Below are 23,627 nucleotides of genomic sequence, written 5' to 3'. Positions count from 1 at the left end.
TAGGACAAAGCCAACCTTCACAACTAATAGACTTAGGACAAAGCCAACCTTCACAACTAATAGACTTAGGACAAAGCCAACTTTCACAACTAATAGACTTAGGACAAAGCCAAACTTCACAACTAATAGACTTAGGACAAAGCCAACCGTAAATAACACTGCAAATGACAATGGCAACAACATTGTGTTGAACATCAGGAGGTGTGTGTGTGTGTGTGTGTGTGTGTGTGTGTGTGTGTGTGTGTGTGTGTGTGTGTGTGTGTGTGTGTGTGTGTGTGTGTGTGTGTGTGTGTGTGTGTGTGTGTGTGTGTGCAACCAATTATGACAGAGAAAACGTTTTTTTGTGCCATTCTGTGCAACGAAGCAAAACAAATGGTGGAATCTGTGCACAGGAATTAGACTCCATCTCAGCGTCAAAATCAATCACGCTTTCCCATATCACAAAGGCAGGGGTCTCCAATGTCCTGCTCCAATCAAATACACACACACACACACACACACACACACACACACACACACCAGACAGGAGTCCTCAACCTTGTAGAAGGGATCTATACATATCTTTGTATCTCAATGTGTGTTTGTGTGTTTGTCAGCTTTGTGCTGTGCAGAGACAAACCACAAAACACACACAAACACACACACACACACTCCAAAACACTGTTAAGCTATCAGCTTTTATCTCTCAGGATGAAAGAAAACCTAACCAACTAAAAGTAAATGGTATTTTGCATTGAACTCACCAAACAAACACACATTTAGAAAACTCTGCGTCACTGCAAATGCCTTCCATTTAGAAAACAACCTCATATCTACACAAAACTGTAGTCTTTCAAAAAGCCTAAACAATAAAATAAGGCAAGTGAATCTAAAAGGCTTCCTAAATAAAACAATTCCGATGAGTTATCTTTGACTAAGTGGTTTAATAACAAAATGATCTTGACCTGAAAATTCCCTCATGGTTTGCACCTCATACACATGCACACCCACATCATACGTTTCAAACCGGGGAGGCCACGGATTATGTTTGCATAGTGAGCCCGATGTGTGTGTCTAATAAATGAAGTGCAGTGGAGAGAGAGTGTTATTCACCGTCCACAGTTGGAGCTCTCTGAAATGGAGACTGAACCGACTCGCACTCAGGCCTCCAGCATTTTTGGAGAGGAGGGGGAGTTGGAGCCTGGGCCAACCCAGCCAGGGTGCACCTCCACAGGCTAGTTAGGGCACCAGAGGCACCTGGAGGGACCTGATGCAGCATCATTCAAGTGCAAGTTTGATGTACAATAGAAGAAAGAATATTTTTGAGGTGCGGCCTGACACGGCCGTCACACTTGCGTAAGTTTGTGCCTGTTTGTGTTCTCACCAGTGACGTCCTGCAGTTTGGGGAGGAAGTTGTTCCAGAACTGGCATTGATGAGCCGCAAGCCTCTTTTGTGTTTGTGGAGGGGATGAGTTTAGGGTGATGTATTCCTGTTGGTCCACGGTGAAAAGTGGCCAATCCCCTTCCTCTATGCTTGGGTTCCTGCCAGGGAAAATACAACAACAACAAACCAATTATGTATGTAAGTAAACCATGAGAGTCATTTTACACTGACTTAAACCTTGTTTAACTTAAAATAATGATTTTACATTTACATTTAACCTCATAGTCCGCCCAAACCCGTATGCGGTAGCGTAACTACAGCCTCAAGCTCATTACCATAACGCAACGTTAGCGATTTCTAAAAATCGCAAATGAAATGAAATAAATATGCCTCTTCTCAAGCTTATCCTTTTCTTAACCTCTTAAGTCGACCCTCTACTTTTTTGAACATTCTGTTAAAAATCGCGCAACATTTCAGCGCCCTGCTACTCATGCCAGGAATATAGTATATGCATTTGCTTAGTCTGTGTGGATAGAAAACACTCAGACGTTTAAAAAACTGGTTAAATCACTGCTGTGGCTTTACCAGAACGGCATTTACATCGAAAAGCACAGGAAAAACTGATCACTGAAAATGGGAAAATATATCCATGCGCTACTTGAACCCATTGATAAACGTGAACCACAATTAATTGACTGAGGTTGCAGTACCTACAGCTTCCACACGGTGTCTAGAGTCTTGTCATTTCCCTTCGAGTTTTTTCTTGGTCAAACACATACAGGACACCGTATCTCCTCCGGTCTAGGACCGGATATTTTCGTTGAGTTTCTAGCCGGACATTTTTCCAGACGGACAGCTAATGATCTTTACATCGCCTCCTGATGAATTTTATCGCTTATTAACGTTTACTATTACCTAAAGTTGCATTACAAACGTATTTCGAAGTGTTTTGTGAAAGTTTATCGTCGACTTTTTGATTTTTAAAAAATGACGTTAATTTTGAAACAATGTTTTTTTCGTTTATCACACAGTCTACATATAACGATATCTAGGCTTTATATGGACCGATTTAATCGAAATAAAGACCCAAATAGTGTTTATGGGACATCTAGGAGTGCCAACAAAGAAGATGGTGAAAGGTAATGAATGTTTTCTATTTTATTGTGCGGTTTGTGTAACGCCGAAATGTTAATTATTTTGTTTACGTCCCCTGTGGGTCTTTTGGGGTGTTGCATGCTATCAGATAATAGCTTCTCATGCTTTCGCCGAAAAGCATTTTAAAAATCTGACTTGTTGCCTGGATTCACAACGAGTGTAGCTTTAATTCGATACCCTGCATGTGTATTTTAATGAACTTTTGAGTTTTTTGCATTTGCATTTCCAGAGCTCTAGTTGGGACGCAAGCGTCCCGAGTAGAAGCAACAGGTTAACAATCCTGTCGTCTCAGATTTTCAAAATATGCTTTAGAACCAGAGAAAATCACTAATTTGTGTAAGAGTGGTGATAGCTAGCTTAGCATTAGCGTTAGCATTTAGCACGCAACATATTCACAAAAACCAGCCAAGGAATCAAATAAAATAATTTACCTTTGAAGAACTTCAGATGTTTCAATGAGGAGACTCTCAGTTACATAGCAGATGTCCAGTTTTTCCTGAAAGATTCTTGTGTAGGACACATCGTTCCCTTTTGTTACTATGCATTTGGCTACCGAAACGAACCGAAAATTCAGTCACCTACATGTCGAACTTTTTCAGAATTAACTCCATAATATCGACTGAAACATGGAAAACGTTGTTTGAATCAATCCTGAAGGTGGTTTGTCATATTTCTCTCCATTGAAAGCACCGTCCTTGTAGCCTGGTTTGTTCTGAGATTTGAATGGAAAAATAATGGGACTTGATTTTTGCGCACCGAATGCCACGCAGACACCAAGAGGGACACTTGGCAATTGTAGTCTCTTATGGTCAATCTTCCAATGATATGCCTAAAAATACGTCACAATGCTGCAGAGACCTTGGGGAAACAAGAGAAAGAGTCATTCCGTTCATTCCTGTCGCATTCACAGCCATATAAGGCGATCATGGAAAACGTAGCCTCAGAAATCCTGTGCATTTCCTGGTCGGTCATACATCTTGGTTTTGCCCGAAGCATTTGTTCTAAGGGACTCACAGTGAAAATCTTTGCATTTCTGGAAACGTAAGACTGTCTTCTTTCCAAAACTATCAATTCCAAGCATATTCAAGCATCTTTTCGTGACAAAATATTGCGCTTAAAACGGGCACGTCTTTTTATCCAAAAATGAAATACTGCCCCTAGAGTCTTAAGGTCATTTAGCAGACGCTCTTATCCAGAGCGACTTACAAATTGGTGCGTTCACCTTATGACATCTAGTGGAACAGCCACTTTACAATAGTGCATCTAAATCTTTTAAGGGGGGTGAGAAGGATTACTTTATCCTATCCTAGGTATTCCTTAAAGAGGTGGGGTTTCAGGTGTCTCCGGAAGGTGGTGATTGACTCCGCTGTCCTGGCGTCGTGAGGGAGTTTGTTCCACCATTGGGGGGCCAGAGCAGCGAACAGTTTTGACTGGGCTGAGCGGGAACTGTACTTCCTCAGTGGTAGGGAGGCGAGCAGGCCAGAGGTGGATGAACGCAGTGCCCTTGTTTGGGTGTAGGGCCTGATCAGAGCCTGGAGGTACTGAGGTGCCGTTCCCCTCACAGCTCCGTAGGCAAGCACCATGGTCTTGTAGCGGATGCGAGCTTCAACTGGAAAACAGTGGAGGGAGCGGAGGAGCGGGGTGACGTGAGAGAACTTGGGAAGGTTGAACACCAGACGGGCTGCGGCGTTCTGGATGAGTTGTAGGGGTTTAATGGCACAGGCAGGGAGCCCAGCCAACAGCGAGTTGCAGTAATCCAGACGGGAGATGACAAGTGCCTGGATTAGGACCTGCGCCGCTTCCTGTGTGAGGCAGGGTCGTACTCTGCGGATGTTGTAGAGCATGAACCTACAGGAACGGGCCACCGCCTTGATGTTATTTGAGAACGACAGGGTGTTGTCCAGGATCACGCCAAGGTTCTTAGCGCTCTGGGAGGAGGACACAATGGAGTTGTCAACCGTGATGGCGAGATCATGGAACGGGCAGTCCTTCCCCGGGAGGAAGAGCAGCTCCTTGCCGAGGTTCAGCTTGAGGTGGTGATCCGTCATCCACACTGATATGTCTGCCAGACATGCAGAGATGCGATTCGCCACCTGATCATCAGAAGGGGGAAAGGAGAAGATTAATTGTGTGTCGTCTGCATAGCAATGGTAGGAGAGACCATGTGAGGTTATGACAGAGCCAAGTGACTTGGTGTATAGCGAGAATAGGAGAGGGCCTAGAACAGAGCCCTGGGGGACGCCAGTGGTGAGAGCGCGTGGTGAGGAGACAGATTCTCGCCACGCCACCTGGTAGGAGCGACCTGTCAGGTAGGACGCAATCCAAGCGTGGGCCGCGCCGGAGATGCCCAACTCGGAGAGGGTAGAGAGGAGGATCTGATGGTTCACAGTATCGAAGGCAGCCGATAGGTCTAGAAGGATGAGAGCAGAGGAGAGAGAGTTAGCTTTAGCAGTGCGGAGCGCCTCCGTGATACAGAGAAGAGCAGTCTCAGTTGAATGACTAGTCTTGAAACCTGACTGATTTGGATCAAGAAGGTCATTCTGAGAGAGATAGCGGGAGAGATGGCCAAGGACGGCACGTTCAAGAGTTTTGGAGAGAAAAGAAAGAAGGGATACTAGTCTGTAGTTGTTGACATCGGAGGGATCGAGTGTAGGTTTTTTCAGAAGGGGTGCAACTCTCGCTCTCTTGAAGACGGAAGGGACGTATCCAGCGGTCAGGGATGAGTTGATGAGCGAGGTGAGGTAAGGGAGAAGGTCTCCGGAAATGGTCTGGAGAAGAGAGGAGGGGATAGGGTCAAGCGGGCAGGTTGTTGGGCGGCCGGCCGTCACAAGACGCGAGAGCGAGGGGAGAAAGAGGTCAGAGCACAGGGTAGGGCAGTGTGAGCAGAACCAGCGGTGTCGTTTGACTTAGCAAACGAGGATCGGATGTCGTCGACCTTCTTTTCAAAATGGTTGACGAAGTCATCTGCAGAGAGGGAGGAGGGGGGGGAGGAGGATTCAGGAGGGAGGAGAAGGTGGCAAAGAGCTTCCTAGGGTTAGAGGCAGATGCTTGGAATTTAGAGTGGTAGAAAAAGGCTTTAGCAGCAGAGACAGAAGTGGAAAATGTAGAGAGGAGGGAGTGAAAGGATGCCAGGTCCGCAGGGAGGCGAGTTTTCCTCCATTTCCGCTCGGCTGCCCGGAGCCCTGTTCTGTGAGCTCGCAATGAGTCGTCGAGCCACGGAGCGGGAGGGGAGGACCGAGCCGGCCTGGAGGATAGGGGACATAGAGAGTCAAAGGATGCAGAAAGGGAGGAGAGGAGGGTTGAGGAGGCAGAATCAGGAGATAGGTTGGAGAAGGTTTGAGCCGAGGGAAGAGATGATAGGATGGAAGAGGAGAGAGTAGCGGGGAGAGAGAGCGAAGGTTGGGACGGCGCGATACCATCCGAGTAGGGGCAGTGTGGGAAGTGTTGGATGAGAGCGAGAGGGAAAAGGATACAAGGTAGTGGTCGGAGACTTGGAGGGGAGTTGCAATGAGGTTAGTGGAAGAACAGCATCTAGTAAAGATGAGGTCGAGCGTATTGCCTGCCTTGTGAGTAGGGGGGGAAGGTGAGAGGGTGAGGTCAAAAGAGGAGAGGAGTGGAAAGAAGGAGGCAGAGAGGAATGAGTCAAAGGTAGACGTGGGGAGGTTAAAGTCGCCCAGAACTGTGAGAGGTGAGCCGTCCTCAGGAAAGGAGCTTATCAAGGCATCAAGCTCATTGATGAACTCTCCGAGGGAACCTGGAGGGCGATAAATGATAAGGATGTTAAGCTTGAAAGGGCTGGTAACTGTGACAGCATGGAATTCAAAGGAGGCGATAGATAGATGGGTAAGGGGAGAAAGAGAGAATGACCACTTGGGAGAGATGAGGATCCCGGTGCCACCACCCCGCTGACCAGAAGCTCTCGGGGTGTGCGAGAACACGTGGGCGAAGAGAGAGCAGTAGGAGTAGCAGTGTTATCTGTGGTGATCCATGTTTCCGTCAGTGCCAAGAAGTCGAGGGACTGGAGGGATGCATAGGCTGAGATGAACTCTGCCTTGTTGCCCGCAGATCGGCAGTTCCAGAGGCTACCGGAGACCTGGAACTCCACGTGGGTCGTGCGCGCTGGGACCACCAGATTAGGGTGGCCGCGGCCACGCGGTGTAGAGCGTTTGTATGGTCTGTGCAGAGAGGAGAGAACAGGGATAGACAGACACATAGTTGACAGGCTACAGAAGAGGCTACGCTAATGCAAAGGAGATTGGAATGACAAGTGGACAACACGTCTCGAATGTTCAGAAAGTTAGCTTACGTAGCAAGAATCTTATTGAGTAAAATGATTAAAATGATACTGTACTGCTGAAGTAGGCTAGCTGGCAGTGGCTGCGTTGTTGACTTTGTAGGCTAGCTGGCAGTGGCTGCGTTGTTGACACTACACTAATCAAGTCGTTCCGTTGAGTGTGATAGTTTCTACAGTGCTGCTATTAGGGGGCTAGCTGGCTAGCTAGCAGTGTTGATTACGTTACGTTGCGTTAAAAGAACGACAATAGCTGGCTAGCTAATCTAGAAAATCGCTCTAGACTACACAATTATCTTTGAACCAAAGACGGCTATGTAGCTAGCTATGTAGCTAGCTACGATCAAACAAATCAAACCGTTGTACTGTAATGAAATGAAATGAAAATGTGATACTACCTGTGGAGCGAAGCGGAATGCGACCGGGTTGTTGAGTGAGGAAGTTCTATTCGGTGGACGTTGGCTAGCTGTTGGCTAGCTAGCAGTGTCTCCTACGTTAAGGACGACAAATAGCTGGCTAGCTAACCTCGGTAAATTAAGATAATCACTCTAAGACTACACACTCTAAACTACACAATTATCTTGGATACGAAGACAGCAAAGACAACTATGTAGCTAGCTAACACTACACTAATCAGGTCATTCAGTTGAGTGTAATAGTTTTTACAGTGCTGCAATTCGGTAGACGGGGGACGTTAGCTAGCTGGCTAGCTGGCTAGCTGCTGGGCAGATAGCAGTGTAGACTACGTTAGGACGACGAAATACGATAATTACGCAATTATCTTTGATACAAAGACGGCTATGTAGCTAGCTTAGAAGAAATTGCTAAGATTAGACAAATCAAACCGTTGTACTATAGTGAAATGTAATGAAATGTAATGAAAAGTTATACAACCTGCGGACTGAAGTGCGAATGCGACCGCTCGCTCCAACCCGGAAAAATGATATGATCTTATATGCATGCTCACTTTGACGTCTCACCTGGTCCCAGCCTTCTATATATAATATCTATATGAATTCTCACCTGGTCCCAGCCTTCTATATATAATATCTATATGAATTCTCACCTGGTCCCAGCCTTCTCTATATAATATCTATATGAATTCTCACCTGGTCCCAACATTCTCTATAGAATATCTAGATGAATTCTCACCTGGTCCCAGCCTTCTCTATATAATATCTATATGAATTCTCACCTGGTCCCAGCCTTCTCTATAGAATATCTAGATGAATTCTCACCAGGTCCTAGCCATGTCTAAATGAGGTCTATCTCATATATGAGGTCTATCTCATTGGGGAAGCAGGTAGCCTAGTGGTTAGAGCGTTGGAATAGTAACCGGAAGGTTGCAAGATCGAATCCCTAAGCTGACAAGGTAAAAATCCGTTGTTCTGCCCCTGAACAAGGCAATTAACCTACTATTCCTAGGCTGTCATTGTAAATAAGAATTTGTTCTTAATTAACTGACTTGCCTAGTTAAATAAAGGTCAAATAAATCTCACCCGGTCCTAGCCATGTTGGCCCAGTACTTCATCATCCTCCTGCTCATGACCACTTCCTCCTCCAGGTATCCCAGGGTTCTGTTCAGCGGCATTCCAAAGACAAACTCAATCTCATAGCCATGCATCACGCCCATCCATGCTGGCCAGGGATTGGTGGAGGAGTGGTGATTGAACAGGAAGAAGCGGACCTTACCCCCATGTTCTGTGTACCTGGGGGCAGGTATAGTAATGATTGGTGAACTGAGCAGAAGGGGCCAGATACTAACTACATATCTCAGCATTGCCTGTAAGTATTTGTGCAAACATTAGAGCTGGGCTCTCCAACCATGTTCCTAGAGCATTCACTTTTTTGGGATAGGGGGCAGCATTTGGAATTTTGGATGAAAGCGTGCCCAAAGTAAACTGCCTGCTACTCAGGTCTACAAGCTAGGATATGCATATAATTGGTAGATTTGGATAGAAAACACTCTAAAGTTTCAAAAACTGTTAAAATAATGTCTGTGAGTATAACGGAACTTATATGGCACCTGAGGCACCTGAGGAAAATCAAGGAAGTGCTATTATTTTGAAATGACTGTTTTCCATTTGAACGCCTATCCACCATACAACGACTTATGATGCAGTTCATGATCCCTATGGCTTCCACTACATGTGACCAGTCTTTAGGCATTATTTCAGGCTTTTATTCTGATAAAATGAGGGAGAAACACCACTTTCAATGAGAGGACAGTGGACATTTCCAGACCTGACCCCTGCGCGTGACCGGGAGTGCACCTTTCTTGTTTTTCCTATTCTATTGACGAAGCTATTGTCCGGTTGAAATATGATCGATTATTTATGACAAAAACAACTTGAGGATTGATTATAAACATCGTTTGACATGTTTCTACAAACGTATGGTACTTTTGGGATTTTTCACCGCGCTTTGTTCCAATGGATTACTGAACAAAACGCACCAACAAAACGGTTTTTGGACATAAAGAGGGACTTTATTAAACAAAATTAACATTTATTGTGTAAAATGGAGTCTTAGGAGTGCAACCATATGATGATCATCAAAGGCAAGTGATGCATTTTATCGCTATTTCTGACTTTTGTTACTCCTCTACTTGGCTGGTTACTGTTTGTAATGATTTGTCTGCTGGGCGCTGTTCTCAGATAATTGAATGGTTTGCTTTCGCCGTGAAGCCTTTTTGAAATCTGACACCTCGGTTGGATTAACAAGAAGTTTAACTGCTTTGCGCACCCATCCCGTTAGCGGGATCATTTTCATCAACATCCGCTGAATTGCAGAGCACCAAATTCAATCAGTATTTTGATGTTTGGATGAAAAATGTACCCAAATGAAACTGCCTATTTCTCAGGCCCAGAATCTAGAATATGCATATAATTGTCAGATTTGGATAGAAAACTTTCCAAAACTGTCAAAATATTGTCTGTGAGTATAACAGAACTGATATTGCAGGCAAAAACCTGAGGAAAATCCAACAAGGAAGTACCTAAGAGAAACAAATCTCCCTGTTCCATTGCATGCCTTTCCTCCATTTTAAGGGATATCAACCAGATTCCTTTCCCTATGGCTTCCACATGGTGTGAACAGTCTTTAGACATAGTTTCAGGCTTTTATTCTGAAAAATGAGCAGGAACGATCACATCGCGTCAGTGGATGGCTGGGTGCCAGCAGAGGTTTGCATGCGCACCAGTTTGGAGCAGACATTTTATCTCTCTCCTATTGAAAAAGCTATGGTCCGGTTGAAATATTCTCGATTATTTACTGTAAAAACAACATGAGGATTGATTATAAAAAACGTTTGACATGTTTCTACGAACTTTACGGATACTATTTGGAATTTTGTCTGCCCTTCATGACCTACAGGAGCCTGTGGATTTCTGAACAAAACGCGCCAACCAAATGGAGATATTTTGGATATAAAATAATCTTTATGGAACTAAAGGAACATTTATTATGTAACTGCGAGTCTTGTGAGTGCAAACATCCGAAGATCATCAAAGGTAAGTGATTCATTTTATTGCTTTTCTGACTCTCGTGACCAATCTACTTTGCTGCTAGCTGTTTGTAAAGTTTTGTCTGCTGAGAGAGATGTCCTTACATAAACGCTTGAATAGCTTTTGCTGTAAAGCTTTTTTGAAATCTGACACACCAGGTGGATTAACAACAAGCTAAGCTGTGTTTTGCTATATTGCACTTGTGATTTCATGAAAATTAAATATTTTTAGAAATGTAATTTGAATTTGGCGCTCTGCAATTCAGCGGATGTTGACGAAAATGATCCCGCTAACGGGATAGGTGCTCAAAGAAGTTAAAATCCTGTATGTTTCATGCGAACCCTAATCTAATGCACTTGATTCTAATAATTACCTGGTTGATGAACTGAAGCAGGTTAGTTACGACTGGGGTTGGATTAAAAACGTACAAGTGGGTAGCTCTCAAGGAACATGATTGAACAGCCCTGCATTAGAGCTCTGTGAAACTCTTTAATATGTTTTCTTTACCTCTGGGCAAACTCCAGCACAGGGCAGTTAAAATCATGGTCTCCCAACATTCGCCCAAGCAAATCACGATTCTTCATCCCACTATTCTCATCCGTCCAATCAGTGTACTGGAAGATGGCTGTCTCCCTCGTGACATCACTGAATCCCGGCAACACTAGGTCCACCCCTTTCAGGAAGTTCTCCCTGCTGATCAGGCTCTGGCTAGTGATGTCATATCCTGGCGCCCCGTAAACCAGGAAGTAGGTCCCCTCATCTTGGTTCAAACCAATCAGCACCTCTGTCTTCAGGAAGTGTCCCGTCCGGAGCAGAACCTAAAGGAAGAGATAAAGAGACATTATGACATTATGCCATTGGAAATATATACAGGATTCAACTGCTTGTTTTTTCAGGGCCTTTGGGCCCAAAACAAGCAACCATAAATTCATTCACACCTCTGGCATGTCTGGTAGGAAGTTTTGGTCGACAGAGGGGGTGAATGGTAATGCTAGGATTGTGGGGAGAGAGAGGACGTTGTACTGCTGCTTGATGATATCCTCTGGATGGGCTCTCTGTAGACACTGCTCCAGGACAGCCAGAGGTGCCAGGGGACAACCCAACAGCCTACCCAGGGACAGGGACCTGTTCCAGGCCTGCTGTTGAGTCATGACAGCCCATGGAGTGTTAGGGGAACCACTCTGTAGTATTGCCCTGTTGAACAGGCCATGGCTGCCAGGGGAGAGGAGATGGAGACCAACAGACGCAGAGCCAGCACTTTCCCCAAACAACGTCACCTGACAACAACATAAAAACAGAGAATAACTAAACATGGTAAAACAAAGAATAACAACAGCAAAAAGAGTAAAAGGAAAAAAACTGAGCAACCTTTGAAGGGTCTCCGCCGAAGGCAGCAATGTTATTGGCTACCCAGTACAGAGCCAAGCGCTGGTCCAGCATTCCAGCGTTACCACGGACACCCTCGCTCTCAGGAAGAGACAGGAAACCCAATGGACCGAGCCTGTGTCCAATCAAAACAAACGTTATTATCGGTGTATTTTTAAAACATGAAAACATGAAGCTCAAATAGGTTCTTTAGTTCAATTATATTGTGCCAGGACAACCTGTAGTTCATAGACACCACCACGACGCCTTCTGATTGGCTAAGGAATTGTCCGTCATACAGGTCTAGGGAGGCGGTGCCTGTAGTGAACCCGCCTCCGTATATCCACACCATGACAGGAGCTAATGAGGAACCAGGGGAGGAGCTCTTGGAACGTTTAGGGTGTGTCTTAAACAAAGGGGGAGGAGTCCATATGTTGAGGTAGAGACAGTCTTCACTCATCTTGGTGTTGGGGTTCCACATCTCAGCTCCACGGAACCCTGGGAATAAGGAAGTCAGAGTCAAGTACTTGTAGTTAATAATGACTTAATTGCAGAACAACCTTGAGTATGTTTACGGTGTAATGCACATTTTTTATTGTCGATGTGGGTAAATCACTTTGCGCTAAGTGAAGAGGAATTGTGCATTCCTAGAAGAAGCATACTCTACCGCATAGTGTGATGCCTGTGGACCAATTTTAAATTGGATGTGGGATTGTGTATGGGGAGAGCATCAGTGAAGGTTTGCGAAGGAGACAGCGGTGTCACTGTTTGTGTGAGAGAAATTCCTGTCCAACCAAATATGACATGGACCCGCCCTGACCAGACCTACACTGATGACTGCCTGGGGGAACACACCACATTCACGAATCTGAACACGACAACACACTGAATTTCAGTAAGTCAATTTACAACCCACTAAATTTCAGCAAGTCAATTTAAATTAATTTGTAGTGAAAGTAAAAGTAGTGACAAGGATCCTAAATCCCAGAGAGTGGACTTGGCAGGGTTAGTGAGAGCCCCATTGACAGTACTGTTTGTAGGCATACGATAAATGTCTATGTAGCCTGAGAGCTATGGGTAGTGGAAATAGACATAAGATAAATGTCTATGTAGCCTGAGAGCTATGGGTAGTGAAAATAGACATAAGATAAATGTCTATGTAGCCTGAGAGCTACGGGTAGTGAAAATAGACATAAGATAAATGTCTATGTAGCCTGAGAGCTATGGGTAGTGGAAATAGAGAAGTGAAAGTTGAATAGTGAACAGTGGGGTGTTGAACATGTATGAGAGAATAAGGTTGAATGACTAACCCTTCTGACAGGAGGAATAGTGGATCCTGTGGATTGCTATCTCTTAGAATGTAAATTATAAGATTAATAACCAATAAAATGCGTGTGAAGCAAACAGTGAATATCCAATGTAGATTGGTTAAACTGGAGTTATCAAAGGTCGTAATTCTATTTTTATTTGTTATTTTTATTTAACATGTTTTTTTTGGATGCATTAATCATGATGTGAGTAGTGTCCAAAGGGGGAATTATTGGTCGCATAGGGCGCTTTGGTAAATATGCTAATTGATTTTCCTCACATCCCTGCCTGTAAAAAGGAAAATGATATGTTGGTAATGGTTGACATGATGGATTGAAGTTTTACCCACCTAGAGTGATGGATGTGTATTGCTGTTGTTATTTTGTTTTGTTTTCATTGTTTTGTTTAATTTTCTTTGTTTTTGTCTTGCTTCAAAAACAAATCTCAATACCAAATCTGTCTGCTGGATGGTTGGTATTTCTCCCAAAGATTAGCCCTCTACCTCCCTGACCCTTTAACTCTGCGGTGAGGTCGCCAATATGATAAGGGACTATAAGCACATTTGCAAAAATGGTTTAAATGGTGTGTTGTTATTATTTTTGACATTTGTCTTAGAAATCTGTATTAAGGATGTTGAATCATTTATAATTTGTCTGGGTTTCTTGAATCAGAAATGCCCTAAATGTTATTCTGCTCTGTCCTCTCTCAAGGTTATGGCGAAGGTGTCCACAGATGGTATCTAGATGCATGGAAGGGATAATTCAGCTGGGAACAGTGTGAACTTCACCCCCTCTGACCGCCTGAAGTAATGGATAAAAATGGGTTCACTATGGCCCTGTCCTTCATCACTTCTACCGTGACACCTGAGTCCGAACCAGCAACTTGTACACATCTTCAAGTTGAAGCTATCAACGGCCTTTTCTCAAAAGCCTTTTCTCTCAGGAGTGCGACATGAGTCGTCGTACAGTGAGCATGGAGAGAGATCTCTCACAAACTTCTCTCATGCTGCTGGTGTACGGGTAGGAGGATGGACCAGACATAATGCGACCGTAAAGGACAAAGGCGGCTCAGGTGAGAGATTCGTATGCTTGGGAAAATGGGCCATTATGAAGGGCCATCCACTTTGAACATTGATGCCATTGGGTAGCCGAACTGTAAAGCTGTCTGAAGAAGAAAAAGTGAAGACACGCCAGAAGAATGAGTACCGTGAGGGAGTGGCAAACTGTACCCTTAATTTATTTAGGCTTGTCTAAAATTGTTTATTTGGTGAATCAGGTTGATTGTGGAGGTATGAACCCTGTGAGGTTTACAGTAATTTAGACTAAGAGTGCGTTGAGTACCAATCTGTCATTAGCACAAATAGTGGCCGTGATGAGAAAATGTAATGCTAGAAATATAAAATGAATATAATGTATATCAATATAAATGCACACTCTGCCAGTATCGGTGTGTGCTAAGTTGAGGGTCTTATATTGATGTGATAGAACCAGCGTGAAGCACTAAGGACTGTCATTCTAAATTTGGGTTGGATAATTTATCAACAGGTCAAATTATGATCCGGAAAGTCGAGAAGGAGAGACAGAGAGCTGCCCCCTAAACTGTGAGTAGACCACAACGTGAGGGGAGGGTACACTGCTCATCCTGCAGGTGGCTTCTGAAACAAATTCAATATTTGTTCAAATCCAGTGAGTCTAGGTAGGGTTCCTCCCAGGGAAACCTTATCTTTTCGTGTATTCCGATAGGGGGGTATCAGAAATCCCACTGGATTGTAGCTTGGGCTATCCATTATTGGGATGTTGAGAGTAGGGGCTTTGTGGTCCTTGCCCAATCTCATTACCATTCTTATCAAGATTGGTGTGAAACTGTGTTCTCTATTTTCCCTGTGAAAGTCAATAGAGTTTCTAGGTCGTGTGAAACATGTAGGTGATCATGTGAGGGCTCCCAAGTGGCACAGCAGTTTAAGGTGTTTCACTACAGACCCTGGTTTGGTCCCGGGCTGTATCACAACTAGTCGTGATCGGGAGTCCCATAGGGCGGAGCACAATTGGCCCAGCGTCATACAGGTTAGGGGAGGGTTTGGCCGGGGTAGGCAGTCATTGTAAAAAAAATAATTTGTTCTTAATTAACTGACTTGCCTAGTTAAATAAAAGTAAAACATATATATATTGTAAATGTATATACAGTTGAAGTCGGAAGATTAAATACACCTTAGCCAAAAACATTTCAACTCAATTCCTGACATTTAATTCCAGTAAAAATTCCCTGTCATTTGGTCAGTTAGGATCACCACTTTATTTGAAGAATGTGAAATGTCAGAATAATGATTTATTTCAGCCTTTATTTCTTTCATCACATTCCTAGTGGGTCAGAAGTTTACATACACTCAATTAGTATTTGGTAGCATTGCCTTTAAATTGTTTAAGCCATATTGCCACAACTTTGGAATTATGCTTGAGGTCAATGTCCATTTGGAAGTCCCATTTGCGACCAAGCTTTAACTTCCTGGCTGATGTCTTGAGATGTTGCTTCAATATATCCACATAATTTTCCGTCCTAATGAAGCCATCTATTTTGTGAAGTGCATCAGTCCCTCCTGCAGCAAAACACCCCCACAACATGATGCTGCCACCCCCGTGCTTCACGGTTGGGATGGTGTTCCTCGGCTTGCAAGCCTCCCCCTTTTTCCTCCAAACATAACGATGGTCATTATGGCCAAACAGTTCTATTTTTGTTTCAACAGACCAGAGGACATTTCTCCAAAAAGTACGATCTTTGTCCCCACGTACAGTTGCAAACCTTAGTCTGGCTTTATTTTGGAGCTTATCAGGTTATGTCGACATAGGATGCGTTTTATTGTCTATATAGATCATTTTGTACCTGTTTTCTTCCAGAATCTTCACAAGATCCTTTGCTGTTGTTCTGCGATTGATTTGCACTTTTCGCGTTTGGAAATTGCCCCCAAGGATGAACCAGACTTGTGGAAGTCTACAATTTTATTCTGAGGTTTTGGCAAATTTCTAATGATTTTCCCATGATGTCAAGCAAAGAGGCACTGACTTTGAAGGTAGTCCTTGAAATACATCCACAGGTACACCTCCATTTGACACAAATGATGTCAATTAGCCTATCAGAAGCATCTAAAGCCATGACATCATTTGTTGAATTTGCCAAGCTGTTTAAAGGCAGTCAACATTGTGTATGTACATTTCTGACCCACTGGAATTGTGATGCGGTGATTTATAAGTGAAATAGTCTGTCTGTAAACAATTGTTGGAAAAATTACTTGTGTCATGCACAAAGCAGATGTCCTAACCGACTTGCCAAAAATATAGTTTGTTAACAAGAAATTTGTGGAGGGGTTGAAAAACGAGTTTTAATGAATCCAACCTATGTGTATGTAAACTTCCGACTTCAACTGTATATATTCCAGATGAGGGACTGTTGGAATCTGACTGATTGAATTGGGCACGTTTTAGTATGTTTATAAATATTTAAGTGGCTTAGCTGAAGTAATGAATGCATTATGGGTTAGATGGAATGTGTTATGTGCAAATTGTCTGCACCCTGGAGACTTTGTGGTGGAAAAGACTACAGAAGGAAGAGCTGGAAGGATTGGAGAGGATCATACCAGGTTTTGCTGACCACCTCGGTTGTGGTGAAAGTAGCAGAGAGAGATACCTGAATCCACGGGTCCCACTGTAGGAGAGTTCCAACCCCAGATGTTGCACCGTTTTCTTTTCTGTCTGTGTCTTTTATTTCTTTTATTTTTTTAAATTTTATTTTACCTTTATTTAACCAGGCAAGTCAGTTAAGAACAAATTCTTATTTTCAATGACAGCCTAGGAACAGTGGGTTAACTGCCTGTTCAGGGGCAGAACGACAGATTTGTACCTTGTCAGCTCGGGGGTTTGAACTAGCAACCTTCCGGTTACTAGTCCAACGCTCTAACCACTAGGCTACCCTGCCGTCTTAGCAGCAATGACTCTCAGCTTTTCTATTGGTCAGATGCCAGAAGAACACACTCCACAAACCGATGATGATGAATTGAGAAAGACTCTGCCTGGGCAAGAGAGCCTAGTGATGGAAAAAGGTTGCGGGGAAAACTACACATTAGAGAATTGTCTTGTTATTTGTTGGTGTTTTATTTTACTGATACAAACCTGTCTTGTGTGACTTAGTCATAAGTCTTGGCATACAGATAGGAGCAATTTGGGTGCAACTGCAGCATGTGACATCCTGTTCTCACAATCTGCAGGAACTTAGCTGTGTGGAAACTTGCAGGAAGGAACAGATGACATTTTACACTATGTTCCACCCCTGTTTCCACACATCTGCTAACTGCCACGTAAAAAAAGAGGTTGTAGTTCCTCATGAAAGCTGAGAGACAAACCTCTTCGTTGGACTCCAGCGATTGTTAGCCGCTCCATGTTTGCAAATCTTATAATAAAGTTGTTGTTTGAAGAATCTATAGTCTCTCTTCTCTTTACGGTTTGAATTTCCATGACAAGGTCTTGAGACAAAGGGACCGACGCCGGCCCGGAATAGTGGCCCAGAAGTAGATGGTCATCGTAGAAGAAGGTCCCGAGCCTAAGGAACCGATGCAGATGTAGAGTATAGGCCCAGAAGTTAGAAGCAGCAGAGGAGGGCATTGAAGGACACCCCCCCCCCAACCCAACAACAGCCAAATGTCTTTCTGAGTAGAGCCAACTTGGTGGCTAAAGCAACACTTGGTGAAAGGTCATGTTGGGTCTGTGGGTTTGCTCCTCAAGGGCTAAACAAGGGAGTTTCATGTATGGGGTCACACTGGGAGTGAATCACACCCTAAGTGTGATGTCATTCCTGCCCTTTATCATCTATCCCCAAAAGAGACCAGACGACATGACATTTTAAAGCCCCCAAACTCTGTGATGTTTTTCACATCCTGGTAATAGTAGTAATCTCCCTACTGTGGGTTTTCTTGTGGCCACCTGGTGTATTATAGGTAAAGGGTGTGTGGGAAAAACTGCCTGACTGTCCATACTGTCCTCGTTTGGAGGGTGGATCATGCAACTGTGTCTAGCCATTGTTTTAGTCACTGTACTGACTCTGTTTCTTGTTCTCATGCTAAAATGTTGCTGCAATATGTGTTTAAAACTGGTAACGAATCCAAGACCAAATGTAATGTTAAATGTTGCCATGACCCAGGGCCAGAATGCAAGTTGTGAAGGATTAGCTGAGCTACACTTTTTTGCTAAAGACAGTGATGTCTGACCTTTACCCAGCGCCCAGTTGGGCTCCAACCCCTGACCCTTCAGCTCTGGGAGAAGAATCCCTTCTTTAAATGATTGTATCTAATCATTATCATGAACTGGCAAGTTAGAACTGTATATGATTTGCGAGGGGTTGGAGGTTTGAAACTCCGTCTCACAACCGATGACACAAGGAGGAATTGGTGGACTACGGGATATTATGCTTTTAGAAAGCTTGCTACATTTAAAATGTATTAAAAAATTGTTCAGGGATTTTTAAAAAGGGAGAAGTATAATGGTACTTTTTAATTGTACGTGTCCACATAGTATGTGACTAACCTTGTGAAACTGTGTGAAACTGCCTTATTATAACGTCCTGTTATTCACTCTGAGCTCAGAAAAAAATTATCTTGGTTTGACTTTGACTCAGATCCTTATGTTATAATATCCACGACAACATGCATAGTAATAATTTTATATTAAACTGATTAAGGCCGTAGCCAGATTATGCAATAGTCATGTAAACACGTTACTCTAGTTATCTTAAATCGGCATAAGGTCAAAGTGTAAGTAAGCATACGCCGATAAAAACACCTGGTTTTCTCAGCAATCTTCGAATTTTTAGGACATGTAAACAACTTAATCGACGTTCCAGCTGTGTGTTTGATCTGTGCATGTGCCAGCACCAGCCGAGAGCCTCCCTCTTTAGCGTGAGTGAAGTGAGTACGGAACAACTGTGTGTTTGATCTGTGCATGTGCCAGCACCAGCCGAGAGCCTCCCTCTTTAGCGTGAGTGAAGTGAGTACGGAACAACTGTGTTTGATCTGTGCATGTGCCAGCACCAGCCGAGAGCCTCCGTCTTTAGCGTGAGTGAAGTGAGTACGGAACAACTGTGTGTTTGATCTGTGCATGTGCCAGCACCAGCCGAGAGCCTCCCTCTTTAGCGTGAGTGAAGTGAGTATGGAACAACTGTGTGTTTGATCTGTGCATGTGCCAGCACCAGCCGAGAGCCTCCCTCTTTAGCGTGAGTGAAGTGAGTACGGAACAACTGTGTGTTTGATCTGTGCATGTGCCAGCACCAGCCGAGAGCCTCCCTCTTTAGCGTGAGTGAAGTGAGTACGGAACAACTATGTGTACGCATCTTAGAAGTAGTTTTCGCATACACATTTTATATGACTGAACTCAGAATCAAACATGTTTCCCAAAGATAACATGTTCGCTGTGATAGAACGTTTATTTTGACTGGCAAATTTTCTGAATTTATCAGAATGCCATCAGGTAGCCTGATTTCAGAATTGTCCATGTCAACAGGATTATTAGGGAGATCGTTCTTCTTGAAAACCATGTAAATGTTTTAATCTAACTATTATATTGATCTGATTATTGCGTGCTTGTAACCGTGCTCACTGACTGTACACTGTCACTAACATCAACAGGTTTAAAGGCACACAAACATATATTGTACATTCATGTAGGTGTTGTAATCTATGCCAGTTTACTATACAGGACTAGGTAATCGTTTTGATATCAAATCCCTACCAGGAAATAATGTATCCTGGGGTTGGAGGCAGGAGTTGGGGTAGCGTGTGGCGTGTAGTACCCCTGTCCACCCATCTGCAGGCTGAGGAGGGCGAAAACGCAGTTCCCCAACGGGGGGGTTCCCATAGGGAATTCCCAGGAATGCCCTGACATATCCACCACTTGGCACGGGAAGCCGAGTGCCCCGGACTCTGCCACGGTCCGTGGCGACAATGACATCATCGATGAGGTCATCAACCTGAGTCGTTGTGGCCGGGAGAATGTGGAACAGCAGGAGTGACAGGGTGATGTGTGTGTGAGTGGTCACCATGGTAACACATTCAGGTCTGGAGAGGTGAAAACAGACAGAAGGATGTGGAGGTCAACAAAAATACACACAGTCACAACAGAAATATATACAGTCACAACAGAAATATACACAGTCACAACGGAAATACACAATCACAACAGAAATATACACAGTCACAACGGAAATACACAGTCACAACGGAAATAGACAGTCACAATGGAAATACACAGTCACAACAGAAATATACACAGTCACAACGGAAATACACAGTCACAACAGAAATATACACAGTCACAATGGAAATACACAGTCACAATGGAAATACACACAGTCACAACAGAAATATACACAGTCACAACGGAAATACACACAGTCACAACAGAAATATACACAGTCACAACGGAAATACACAGTCACAATGGAAATATACACAGTCACACAAACACACAAACACACTGTCACTCAGTAATAACAGGAGATGATTGTTATAGTTGCATACCCATTAGATTGTTGAAGCATTCCAGATTTTCCAAAGATAGTCAACGGCTTCAACAAGCACTGAACATCTAGGGCAGAGGGAGTGGAGAGAGAAGGAGGGAGGGAGGCCAACAGCTATTAATGACACCATGAATTCAGCTGATATCAGGATAAGAGTGTGTGAGGGCGTGCACAGTGAGAGGGAGGGACGATCAAATATGTCCCTCTGACTCATTCAACACTAGACAGCCGTGCACACACACCCACCACATTTGCTTCTTCTCTTACCACAGATTACTCAGCTGAAAGGGCGAAACATATTAATGTCTAAAATTAGAGAGGGTGATTGCTTGTTGTGATAGTGGATAAATCCTGGATTAATCAGGTCTACACTGACCAGACAGACTGTTACAGAAGTCTAACATGACCTTAGAGGCTGAATGAATAGAACTGGCAGGCAGGATATCTATACCACATCTACCTCTCCTCATTGACTTTAAATAAAACACAACCTAGATGTCTGCTGTATCTGTGAAAATAGCTTACCTGTGCAGTTGAAATACATTATAGATACACAAAAGTATGTGGACACCACTTCAAATTAGTGGATTTGGCTATTTCAGCCACACAAGTTGCTGACATGTGTATAAAATCAAGTTCACAGATATGCAATCTCCGTTGACAAACATTGGCAGTAGAATGGCCTTTACTGAAAAGCCCAGTGACTTTCAACGTGGCACCGCCATAGGATGCCACCTTTCCAACAAGTCAGTTTGTCAAATTTCTGCCCTGTTAGAGCTTCAACTGTAGGTGCTTTTATTGGGAAGTGGAAACATCTAGGAGCAACAACGGCTCAGCCACGAAGTGGTAGGACACACAAGCTCACAGAACAAGACCGCAGAGTGCTGAAGTGCGTAGTGCATGAATTGATCTGTCCTTGGTTGCAACACTCACTACCGAGTTCCAAACTGCCTCTGGAAGCAAGGTCAGCACAATATCTCTTCGTCGGGAGCTTCATGAAACGGGTTTCCATGGCCGAGCAGCTGCACACAAGCCTGAGATCATCATGTGCAATGCCAAGCGTCGGCTGGAGTGGTGTAAATCTCGCCGCCATTGGACTCTGGAGTAGTGGAAAGCATTCTCTGGAGTGATGAATCATGCTCCACCATCTGCCAGTCAGACGGACAAATATGTGTTTGGTGGATGCCAGGAGAACGGTACCTTCCCCAATGCATAGAGCCAACTGTAAAGTTTGGTGGATGAGGAATAATGATTGTGGACAGTTTTTCATGGTCCGGGCTGGGATCTTTAGTTCCAGTGAAGGGAAATGTTAACGCTACAGCATACAATGACATTCTAGACAATTCTGTGCTTCCAACTTCGTATCAACAGTTTGGAGAAGGTCCTTTCCTGTTTCAGAATGACAATGCCCCAAGGCACAAAGTGAGGTCCATAGAGAAATTGTTTGTCGAGATTGGTGAGGAAGAACTTGACTGGCCTGCACGGAGCCCTGACCTCAAACTCATCGAACACCTTTACAATGAATTGGACCCCTGACTGCGAGCCAGGCCTACACACACACACACACACACACACACACACACACAGACGCATACACACACACACACACACACTAGTATTCAACCACTTTCCCTTGTCTAAAGAAAGACAAAACACTGCTGACGGTGTCTGGTGAAAGAATGGGTTGCAACAACAGCCAATCATAGCTAATGCATGAGACCAAATATCACCATTAACAAGTAGCACACAGAGAAATAGACATATGCAAGCAGACAGGCACGCTCACATAGGCTGCACACACTCACACACACACACATAGCTCTGAGGTTAGAGTGTTGGGACAGTAACCAAAAGGTCACTGGTTTGAATACCGGAGCCGACAAGGAGAAAAATCTGGCGCAGTGCCCTTGAGCAAAGCACTTAACCCTAATTGGCCTGCTGGTACCTCGGTGGGAGTTGGAATATGCAATAAACACTTCCATTACACACATGTGTGTAACAGGCAAATATAAGAAACCCCCAAATTATAATTTCCACTCACGCACACACAAACACACACAAACACACACATACACACACACACACACGCACACAAACAGTCTATGTAACAAGCTATCTAGCTAAATGTCAGACACACCCCAGGGGTATTCTGCCACATTGTTACAGTGAATAATGACATTTGAAGAACCTATCTGTGCTGTGGTTTGAGGAGAAAGATACAACACAAGAAATGGGGTGCGGAGATTCTCTCTCGTGCTGCTGTGCCCCACTGACACCTCCACTGGTTGAACGGAGGACAACCTCACAAGAGGTTACAACAACAGGCAGAAAACGGTGGTAAGAATGTTGTGTTTGGTCAGTCCCTCTTTAAACTATTTTAAAAATGAACAAGAGGTCCTTGGGGTGTTTGAGAGGGATGGGGATCGGATTTAAAGCAAACAAAAGCTCCCTGACAAGCCATTCATTCTTTCACAATAAAAACACACCGTTTGTTGGTCTCCTTCCCTATAAACTTCACTCTTCTATGCCTCTTATAATAATACTTCACTTGAAGCATGTTAACACAATCGGCGATATTAAAAGCATCTGTGTGCTGCATGCATACATCTTATTCATAAAAAGCACCTTCTCATCTGGCAAGTTGGCAAAACATTCATTCCTATGCAGCAAGGTTCTGTAGCAGAACAGAGGACTTGTGGATTGAAAGGGACACTTGGCCAATTGAACAGCACAAGAGACACACACTTAGCATAAGTTACTTAAAAACAACACAATAAAGGCTACACGGCACAAACCAACACTCACCCTCTCTGATTTCTTCTCTCTTCAGTAATCCTGCTGAGAGATATTTGAGGCGATAGTGGTGTATATCGTGGCCAATGGTTTTCCAATGTAAAACAGTAACGTCAGAAAAGTGAAAATGGTCCGTCTTTTGTTTTTGCTGGGGTTTTTCAAAAACGAAAAATTACTGGATTTTTGTTGTCTCGTTTTTTTTTCAGGAAAAAGAATAAACAATTGACTTTATTAAAATATTTTAAAATAAAGAAATAGTTTGTTTTTGTTATTATTATTATTTTTTGCATAT

The 23,627-nt window shown here is 43.7% G+C and overlaps 1 protein-coding gene across 5 annotated transcripts in view; it reads right to left on the bottom strand.

Annotated features, from left to right (window-relative positions):
* LOC115123259 (cholinesterase-like) overlaps nucleotides 1-23,426 on the bottom strand; it is a 34,122-nt gene extending 10,696 nt beyond the window's left edge. For 2 of the 5 annotated variants that reach the window (XR_010458553.1, XR_010458554.1), the window contains exons 1-9: nucleotides 20,544-20,663; nucleotides 19,756-20,081; nucleotides 11,920-12,178; nucleotides 11,684-11,816; nucleotides 11,254-11,592; nucleotides 10,823-11,133; nucleotides 8,309-8,518; nucleotides 1,364-1,521; nucleotides 1,093-1,246 (exon numbers count right to left, since the gene is read on the bottom strand). Coding sequence is in view for 3 of the 5 variants with exons in the window: in XM_065000534.1 (XP_064856606.1) it covers nucleotides 1,364-1,521; nucleotides 8,309-8,518; nucleotides 10,823-11,133; nucleotides 11,254-11,592; nucleotides 11,684-11,816; nucleotides 11,920-12,178; nucleotides 19,756-20,081; nucleotides 20,544-20,563 (1,756 nt within the window). In the remaining 2 variants the exon portion in view is untranslated. Of the gene's footprint in view, nucleotides 1-1,092; nucleotides 1,247-1,363; nucleotides 1,522-8,308; nucleotides 8,519-10,822; nucleotides 11,134-11,253; nucleotides 11,593-11,683; nucleotides 11,817-11,919; nucleotides 12,179-19,755; nucleotides 20,082-20,543; nucleotides 20,664-23,347 lie in introns of those variants that run through there. The other 3 variants (XM_065000534.1, XM_065000535.1, XM_065000536.1) reach the window with 3 other exon arrangements.
* Nucleotides 23,427-23,627: the final 201 nt, after the last annotated feature.

The sequence above is a fragment of the Oncorhynchus nerka genome, linkage group LG14 (assembly GCF_034236695.1).
Source record: "Oncorhynchus nerka isolate Pitt River linkage group LG14, Oner_Uvic_2.0, whole genome shotgun sequence".
Classification (NCBI taxonomy): domain Eukaryota; kingdom Metazoa; phylum Chordata; class Actinopteri; order Salmoniformes; family Salmonidae; genus Oncorhynchus; species Oncorhynchus nerka.
Note: the sequence above shows the minus strand (reverse complement) of the source record. Positions and strands in the feature narration are given on the sequence as shown.